A 9,369-nucleotide genomic window follows, 5' to 3' on the forward strand; every position below is an offset into this window, starting at 1 on the left:
ACCTCCTCCTTAGATCCTCATATCTCCCACCATCTCCCCCACCCGCGCCATTGACAATTCTCCGCTCCTTCTCCCCCACCATCCACGCCGGGACCCTCCATGTGCCGGTCCCAGGCAGGAACTCCATCCGCCAGGCCACACCAACCAGCCATCCCACCGCAGCGGGGATGACCATCGCCGGAAACTGCGACAAAGCCAGTTGCGCAGCGACAATATATGTTGTAGATTTATCAGACAATGTAAGAGTGAGGGACTTGTTGCTCTGTTGCGGTGGGTCTTTTGTATCGTTCGAATCAGAAGAAGACGACGTGGAGATCCGGTAGCGGAAGGTAGATGGGATTGAGGCGTGGTATTGCGCTAATAAGGCGAAGATGGTCGCTACGGGTCCGGAGGGGAGGTAGTTCATTTTCCCGAGGGTGATGGGTCGGAGGACGAGGATGAGAAGGAGTGGAGGGAGGAGGGTTGTGTAGGGGAGTGTGGTGAGGAGGAAGGTCTATGGATCATTATCGCTTGTTAGTAGCTGCATTTGTAGTATAGCTTGTGGACGGGGGACAGTGACGAAGAAAAGTAAGATAAATGAGATAACGTACGGCAAACTTCCTCTTCCCCCAGGCGCGTTCGACGACTCGTAGATGATACACCAACATTGCGGCGAATAGCGCCTCCGTCGAGTTTGCGAATCCGGCTACCTGCCACACCAGGATGCGCCAGAACTGTCCATATTGCCAGATGTGCGGCACGACCTGGATACTAGTGAGATGTTTAAGGTCGAAGATGGCGAGAGCCACCGAGGAGGCGATGGTGTAGATGAGGAGGGATTTGGAGATCGAGGCGTTGGTGAGTCCGGAGGTTAACATCTTCGAGATGTTGGTGTGGATTTATTAGATTAATGTAGGTTATTGGAGCTGGAGGCAATCTCTCCTGAATATTAAGAGGTAACTAGAGCATTAAGGCGATATCTGATTAGTGGAGCGTCCCGGTGGTTGCGATGCTGGTCTGATGAGCTGGAAGGAAGGTGGAGGAAGTGAGGGACACGTCGCGTGAAGGGCGGGCCGAGGCGGAGGGGGCGGAGAGCGGAGGGCTCGGCATGCCGATCAAAGTACTTAAAGACCCAATATGAATCGTTAATAGTCATTTATGTCTATTCTATCATACATTATGGCCATATCACGCAGATGGCATTTCCTTCATTTCTTCAGCCAACGCCTGGTTGTACTTCGCCAATGCCGTTTCCAACGCCCGAATGGTCGGCCCCAATAGTCGATTGACAGCTTGTTCGCCCCCAGCCACACCGGCGAGATTGAGCTTCAGCTTCCTTCCCGTCCTTTCCAGCACTTCTCGGGCATGCTGCTTCAGTCGATCAACCTCAACCTGCCGCTCTGTCTCTGCGTCTTGCGCCACCGACTTAATGCGCTCCATGGCTCGGTTCAGTGACTCCACAAGCGAAGCTACCTCACCTGCGCGATCCGCGTTTCCTGACAGAAATGCCTGCCAGAATTGATGCAGAAATTCAGTCGTCGTGGCATGCGTTAAGGTCAGCCGGTCGTACAATGCAGTCGACAAACCATATGTGCCGGCATTGCCTGATCCCTCTGTTTGGGAGCGGCGGTCACGGATCGCTTCGAGGATCTGGTTTGAGGCGCGCTTCAAATTGGCCCTAGAGCCAATTACGTCTTCGAACTTTTGCTGATCCTCATCGTCCTCTTCCTGCGGTTCTACCAATCTCCCCAGCGGCGCGGCTCCGCCCTCGGGCAGATTTTGTTCCAGATCCCCCCGTAGCTGTCCGAGTATCTGATTTGGATCCTGCTGGGCAAACAGCTTATTTTGCTCGTCCTCCGCAGTTTTTGAGTGTGACGAGAAAAAGCGACTTTGGTCCTTGACGTTGAGGAGGATACGTTGCTGTTCCTCGTCCCCGCGTAAGTCACGCAGCTGCAGCTCGTTGTACGTCCCATCCTCACCCGTCTTGCCATCTGCCTCGCCATCGGCTGGTGCAACGTTCGCCATAATCTTCTCACTCAGACTATTCAGGGTGCGGATGATAGGCACCTTCTCCACCGAGGACGGGCGCATGTCGAGATCAGGTCGGTTACCTTGCCGTTGACTGTTGTTCACTTCATTTCCAGCCAGATCCAGGAAATGCGGAACATGCGCGTCGCGCGGTAAATTTCCCGACTCGTCCGCCTTAAGGTATTTGTCCAGGATTATGTCCGTGGGATCCGTTTCGGAGATGCGCTCTCCGCGCAGTTTCTTGAACAACCGACTTTGGAAAAACCGAGACCAGAACTGCTGCTCGCTAAGCTTGGGTACATTCTCATCGTACACCCGCTTCACAAGCGGGTGCTGATTGAAAATCAACTGGATCTGCTCCTTGCTAATATTCAATTTTGTCACGCTATCCTCCACCCGCGGCTTCAATGTCGATAGCACATTGTAGGATCCGCGTGTCTGCGACCGCTCGATCGCATGCGCGCGCAAAAGATGAAGTCGAGTGGACCAAAACTGCGTCATGAACTGCGAAGCAGACAAAGTATCCGGCTTGGTATGTAACGACTCCATGAACATGCGCTGGAGAATCGGATTCGACTTCAGCAGCGACTGTTGCAACTCCACATCTCCTTGAAGCCGCTTGTCATCATCCCATGGGTTCTTCTCTTTCCCTGCCGATGATACAGCATTCGCTATGGCCATAGCAGGAGACACGCCTTCTTTAACGGGGGCATTCTGAGCTGTCTTTGCAGCTTGAATAGCGGCACTGAGCGCATCTCTGATGGCATCAGCTTCCGGTCGCGCGTTCGCTCCAGCTGTAAAGGAGAAGACATATTGTTCGGGGGAACTGGCAGGGGCGTTCGGAGGGAGGACAAAGATCTTCAGCATCACTTTCGGGTTACTCGCGGGGGTCTGTTGCAAATCTATCCGTAGTCAGTAAAATCGCGCCCGGTGAATCAAGCTGAAGACTACGCCGTACTGGTAATCTGAGCAACTGGAAGGGTAATTGCACCAGCTGCACCGCCAGCCGCCGGGATCCAAGAGATCGACTGGCGGTCCTGGGCTATGGTCAGGGTGCCATCTTTCTTCTTGTATGCCGCCGACCCGCTCGGAGGTGCCATCGTCATGGATCTCGACAGCGTCCACTGTCCAGGGCGGCGTCTAGGGATCCACCCATCGGGAGATTAAAATCCCACGGGAGAATCGGAAGGACAGGGCCTTCAAAGACGCGAGAGCTTTGAGTGGATGGGTGAAGATGCGAGTTTGTGAAAAGTACGAAGTTCCGCAATCAGTGAAGATGAAGGCACGTGATAGATATACTGAGACATGTGACTTGCTCTGCTTAGTCAGGTTAACAGCCCTAACAAGTCAATTCAGCTTGAGTACAGTTTAGGTGAAGGAAAGAATAGAAGTGACGAGGTTGTCGGGCTGGATATGTCCTGCAGATGATACTTTGGGTCAGAGTTGTTTCTGATCTGAGAGTGTAGTGCGCATAGCATGTATATGCTGAGGGTGCGCAGAGACATTATTTCGGGTTTCTTCGAAACTAGATTTTAATATTAATTCATCTTCAGGGACTAGAGTGACTTCAAATGCTAATTTTCTTGGCTGTACTTAAGGATGGCTGGGAATAAAAAGGAGATATTATCGGGTATTCTCATTAGCTGCATGGATGCAACCAATTTGTCCTGCGACTTCTGATTCTCTCTAGTCTTGTGACCAGGAACCAATCATGGCCATAGTCGAGCAGGTTTGGGAGAGTAATTCTATATAAAAGCCAAGACAGTCTTATTACAACACAATGAATGATACGCCAAAGAGGGATGGCGGCATATCTCAAGCAACAAAGACAGTCTCATAATAGACATAGACGGATATTTCCTCCCAACAACACACATAAGATGGTAATTTGTGGCAATATCCGAGCAGAAGAAGGAAAAAAAGAAAAAAAAAATCTATAGAATCAGTACAGTACTTTCTAATTTTTGAATAGATCACCCACTACTCCAGAGCAAAGCGGTAGACAGTGCAGGATGCGCGTGTATTCGCCGTTACATAGAGCTATTACAACCGATAGCGGAAGGGGGGATTATTTGGAAATGAATATATCCAAGGGTATAGTACGTTAGGCAAATCACACCTAAGCTTCAGACTCTAAACTTGCTAAGAGTCCACCAGGAAAGGAACATCTGGAAGTAAGACCGGAAAGTCCCATATATAGCCCTGAATCTTTTCTAGGGCTCTCCAATATAAAGAGAGCGCCTCACTTGGTTCCAGATCTCTCTTCTCATCCAAGTTCATACTACATGTCGACACAAACACCCTATGACATGGGGAGTTCTCAGTCCGAGGAGTCTGGCGCGAAAGCTCCAACTCATATTGATTATAAACTAGAGAACATCATCGCGGAGGCGCTAGATAATGCTGGAGTGCCCAACGTATTCTGCGGTCATGGGCTAATGAGCGTCTATGGTCTTCTGCAGGAGCAAAAGGTAGCATACTTTCTCCCACCTCCATAAAACTAGTGTGTGATCGAAGCTAACCACTTCCAGAGTTCCACCTGGGTCATCCCAAATTTCTACATTGCAGAAGCAGATTCCCTTCTACAAGCGGCCGGTCTCCACAGTTGCCATAGGTCTTACTGCGAGGGATACCGTCCCAACAAGAGGCCTTTTGCTCCGGCCTATCACTACCATGTCCAACCACGGGTGAACAGACCGCACAACCACGTCGTGCTCTTATATAAGATGGGGGACCTATTCATCGACCTGGCGCCGGTTCCCACGCGACTACCACCATTGGATGATCCGGACTATATGCTGGTCGATGACCCTCGGCTGCCAGACTACAATGATGAAGTTGGAAATGGTCGTTGGCAGTCTATTCGATCGATTAAGATTCCAAAGCCAGCCCGGTTCATTGATGCTATGGTACTTCTCATGGTGAGAGAATGGCCTCAGGACCCTACGTCTTCTATATGGTATGAGTATTTGGGCGAGCTGCTGGATCATATCCGTGAATGCGGAGAATATGAGCTCGTACCGAGTTGGGATGCGTTGGGAAATTTAGCGCGTGGTTTTGTGAAGTTTTATTTCGATGGGGAGACTAAGAAGAGTCCGTATGAGGTGAAGAATTATATATCCAAAGTGCGTGAGGAGATGATCGAAAAGACAAAGATACCTTTACTCCTCATGGCAGATGAAGTTGAATGATAATCATGAAAATTCTTTCTAATTGAGAAAAACTTCATTGATTTATCTATATAAGTAATCTGAAGCTTATACTCCGAGTTATTTCATTGTGAATGAACTTGGGTCGCTCGGGCTGTATGGCTCCTCGCATGGGCATCTCAGGCGTCATTATCTAAGACACTCTGCCCCAGTACATTGCATAGTAAAATGAGCAATGCAAATGACGACTTCTACAATAATACCAAAGCTAATGCTTACCGGATGTTTCATATTCTCATAGATCTAAGTCCCACCTTGCTGGAACCTACATCTAATAGTACAACATCCCCATTTCAACCCATATCCGAGAAAATGAGATCGGTATAGCCTTAGATATTTTACAAGGTCAAAGGTCACCAATAGGCCTACTATTGTCCGCTACAAAGCCGATTTCCAAAGAATGCTGGGGTATAAGTATGCTTTGTCTCAAAGTCAATACACCTTTGTCCGGGCCTTAACAATGACTGAAAAAATAGTAAAGGTAATTCTCTATTCTGCTGATAGGTAGCACCCGGGACCTAACATGCGAGTTATAGCTTCTTTACTACGCCACAAGTTACTACCCCAACGTCTCTCACACGTTGTTGACTATAAATTTACCCCAGAATTCCTGTTCCATCTGATCCCTATTCATATAGATCCTTCCTTCAGACAACTACAGGATCGAAGATTCAAACACAAAATGCGTTTCGATAAGTTTACCATCGACGAAATCGATAAGGTGTATCCGGATATTCTGTATCCAAGCAAGGATGCTGTCCTTGACGCTGCATCACATCTGATCGAAATTATGCAGATACTGAAAAAGCAAGATATCTTGCGTACCACACTTGTGGGACTTACAGGAGGTCTTGCTGTCATGCATCATTGCCCCGATCGCCTGCCCAGCATTGTAAGTGGACTGGATTACAAGAACCGCTCACCAAGGCAGCCTTCCATTGACTAACATACTGAGTAGGCATGTAATAGAAAAGAAGATATTGACATCGTCCTGGACTTAGCAGATTCAACCCTGGAAGACCTTAAGGACGCATTGCTATACTATTACTCGCAGATCTTCATAAAACACCGTCAAACGCTTTACATGCGGACACCAGGAGGCAAAGTGAGGCTTGACTTCAAGATAATCCCTGCGAACGTAAGTGCGGATATACACAATTCATAGATCTCCACTAACTGTGTGATTAATTACGAAATGACGTCAATCTAACTATGCGATAAGAGGAAATTGAAAGGAATGCAGTATCTGTCTGTTCTTGAACTGGCAGATCTACCATTTGTCAACAAGATAGACCTCATGACGTCTAAGTTATACGAAGTTCACCCTGATCCTTTACCCTCACCTTGGGGAGAGTCGGAAACCGCGAGAGCTATTCACCATGGGACAGATGCGCTCAGACTGGCTCTGTTATTCGATCAGGGAAAGAGAATCATTCTCACTGTGAGGCAAGCTATGCGGGTAAGAAGGGCGTTCCGCTCTTTAGAAAATTATACCGGCATTCCAGGCGTTCAGTGGCTTGAGTTGTTTCTCGTCCGCGGCAGATATTATCATAATCGTCCGACTGAGATTCTGGACCTGGAGAAGGCTTTCTTTTTGTTGGAAATGAGCAAGTACAAACGAGAAATATCAGACCCATGGTACTACTAGCATAAAACGAATTCAGCTATACTCTTTTCTCTATTCTCTATGTTAGAAAGAAACATCATACTTGTCAACAGAATCAGCCTTAAAGTAACAGGCATCGCCTTCCACATCAATTCTCCCAAATTCTCTTTGACATTTCCATTGCTCAACGTATCAATATTTCTTATTATCGCACTAGTCCTATTCATACCAGCCTCCGCAGACGCCCCAGGACGCCAAACAGCCCTCACTTCTAACATCAGCTATCGCCCCTAAAGACAGAACCGTGCATTCATGACTTCTTTATCAGCGGCAACATAGACCGTATTACTTTTGTCAAGGCATTATAGTTACCATATACTCAGGATATATAGTTTGGTGGTTAGTTGTAGTTGATTACCGGTGTCCTTGATGAATGCCTTCTGCATGCCTGCAGAACAAATGAGTGACGTCATCGAACTATCAACCATCTTCTCACTTAAAGCCAACCTAATATACAAGCCCAATCCTCATTAAGATAATAATAGCACGGTATTAAAATAAAAACAGCATCTAATATTGTAGTCGGGCTCTGAACTCTGTCCCACAGAATAGTACATAGTAGTAGTGTAGCAACCGACTGTAAATATCTCCCCTCCTATTGGCGGGCCGCAAAGTAATGATTTCCGCACGTGACAGCGCGCCATGCGGGACGCGCGCCACAAGCAAGAAGGGCGAGTTTGACGCTCCACCTGAAGAAAAAGGCATCGATAACTAGTATTACAATTGATATTCTAGTTATACACGAATAGATTCTCATCGAAAATGTCGTACTATGACATTGATGCAATCTTGACGGATTCCCAAGTATGTGTTGTCAATCCTGGAAAATGAAAATGCATGCATGCATGGCTGATTCCCACCCATCCAGAAACTACCCTGCACATTTGAATTGGACGTACCTGGTCTTGGTATTTTGGAGGGGAATCCGGGGGAAAATGTACATCTCCCGTCTGAATGGTTGGATGGGAGGTTTGCTAAGTGTAGTCTATCTAGATCAAAGCTGGAACTCGCATTGATTTGCCGTTATGGCTGGGTGAGATGCTTTCTATCGGGTCAGTTATTTTACTTCCACTACTGATAATATCTTGGTGAGGTATCGTCTAACTATCGCAGTGCCCGACTGGGAACCTCTCGGCTAGTCACGCTGGATCTCCCCTCAGCACTCTCAGAACGAGTCATGAATGCCTTGAAAGCTGATCCTCGGACGGTGGATCTGCGGTCATTGGCGCCGCATTTTTATAGTCTGAGCGAGAGGATTCTGGAGCTGTTTGAGGAAGAGGAATTGGTGGAGGTTTTGAGTAATGTATGGTGCTTTTGTGAACTGGGGATGTGATTAATGTGGCTAATTGTGATGATGATAGACGTTCAAGAAGCGCTCAGCAGTCATTGCGGACCATGCGCATAATCCGCAGGGTGCTTTAGGGCAGGGAGCGGATTTCTTGCGAGGATTGGATGAGACGGAGAGGCAGCGTATGTTGATCGCTCGTCTGTGTTGTGTGTCTTGCTGATTACTGATGCCTTTGTGTAGTTTTCCGGGTTGCGCATGATAGTGCTAAGGAGACGCGGGTCTGGGCTGGAGAGGCGAAAAAGAAATGATGGTAATGGGTTACTGGTTTAGGTGGAGTGTATGGATTGTTGAAAGGTTGAGCTGTGCTCGCCGTTATGAACATAAACTTTAACAGAAGAATAATTATGAAGTATCAAAATGTGATGACTTAAATATTCATTTCGTATTTAGTATGCTATAGTCATGGTTGGAGATGTGTACAAATATGATCATAATGGCTGGCATCTGATTCTGAAGGTTAAGTTTGGAACTACTTAATGAATGTCCTGCTAAACCATAAATTGAAACAAGAAGATGAGACAGTTACCCGAAACCTATCATTCGAAAGTTCCGAAAAATTGCTGCGGATAACCACCCCACGCAGGTGTACTTCGTGCTCCGGAGATATGGAGGAAATCACGAGCGCAATGCCCACCGAGATAAGAATGACTGGAAGGACATGTCAACTCCGACTGGCGGAGTAAGCGCCTACGACCGGCATAACCGAGGGCTTTATTAAGGCCCACGAGCTGGGAGAGCTGGGAAGAAGAGAGAGGGAAAGGGGGAGGGAAAAGAAAAAGAGAAAATCTAATTCTGGGTGCCGAGACGAGCCACGGGAAGAACGATGGGGCAGCAACTTATCTGTCACGGGGCGATAGAGGACTAAAGCTGAGAGCGATGGGGATGATGAGACGATGATTGCAGACGGACTGGTGTAGCGGGGAGGGGGGAACCACGGGCGGCCGATGGGTCCCTGGAACGTGGGGCAGCCTGAGGAAAAGGAGCGCAAGTGGAAGTGAGAAAGTTGACGGATCAGATTTGGCTGCAGTTCCGGGCGGCTACACTGAGGATTCTAATGGAGCAAATAGATACGGAGTACGGAGTAGATATACTTGATAAGTTTATGAAGAGAGGGGAAGTGGAATCGTGAGATTTTAGCC

The 9,369-nt window shown here is 47.9% G+C and overlaps 5 protein-coding genes across 5 annotated transcripts; 2 read left to right on the forward strand and 3 right to left on the reverse strand.

Annotated features, from left to right (window-relative positions):
- Position 1: 1 nt before the first annotated feature.
- An04g04800 (uncharacterized protein) lies at positions 2-857 on the reverse strand (the record flags this gene model as incomplete). Its single annotated transcript, XM_059747499.1, has 3 exons — positions 2-260; positions 309-493; positions 591-857. Coding segments are annotated over 3 exons (711 nt in total), but the record flags the coding sequence as incomplete, so codon positions are not given.
- Positions 858-1,167: 310 nt separating this feature from the next.
- On the reverse strand, positions 1,168-3,107 carry An04g04810 (uncharacterized protein; the record flags this gene model as incomplete). Its single annotated transcript, XM_001401808.1, has 2 exons — positions 1,168-2,909; positions 2,966-3,107. The coding sequence occupies 2 exons, from the start codon at positions 3,105-3,107 to the stop codon at positions 1,168-1,170; spliced, it is 1,884 nt and encodes a 627-aa protein (XP_001401845.1).
- A 912-nt stretch (positions 3,108-4,019) lies between these two features.
- An04g04820 (uncharacterized protein) lies at positions 4,020-6,864 on the forward strand (the record flags this gene model as incomplete). Its single annotated transcript, XM_001401809.3, has 7 exons — positions 4,020-4,106; positions 4,242-4,478; positions 4,539-5,132; positions 5,495-5,630; positions 5,753-6,108; positions 6,175-6,354; positions 6,439-6,864. 7 exons carry the CDS (start codon positions 4,020-4,022, stop codon positions 6,862-6,864), a joined length of 2,016 nt encoding a protein of 671 aa, XP_001401846.3.
- A 42-nt stretch (positions 6,865-6,906) lies between these two features.
- On the reverse strand, positions 6,907-7,310 carry An04g04830 (hypothetical protein; the record flags this gene model as incomplete). The annotated part of the gene is made up of 3 exons (XM_059747500.1): positions 6,907-6,962; positions 7,052-7,090; positions 7,241-7,310. 3 exons carry the CDS (start codon positions 7,308-7,310, stop codon positions 6,907-6,909), a joined length of 165 nt encoding a protein of 54 aa, XP_059600562.1.
- A 334-nt stretch (positions 7,311-7,644) lies between these two features.
- An04g04840 (uncharacterized protein) lies at positions 7,645-8,478 on the forward strand (the record flags this gene model as incomplete). The annotated part of the gene is made up of 6 exons (XM_001401811.1): positions 7,645-7,686; positions 7,751-7,819; positions 7,876-7,934; positions 7,996-8,185; positions 8,244-8,352; positions 8,411-8,478. The coding sequence occupies 6 exons, from the start codon at positions 7,645-7,647 to the stop codon at positions 8,476-8,478; spliced, it is 537 nt and encodes a 178-aa protein (XP_001401848.1).
- Positions 8,479-9,369: the final 891 nt, after the last annotated feature.

Source organism: Aspergillus niger, assembly GCF_000002855.4.
Source record: "Aspergillus niger supercontig An04".
NCBI classification, from domain to species: domain Eukaryota; kingdom Fungi; phylum Ascomycota; class Eurotiomycetes; order Eurotiales; family Aspergillaceae; genus Aspergillus; species Aspergillus niger.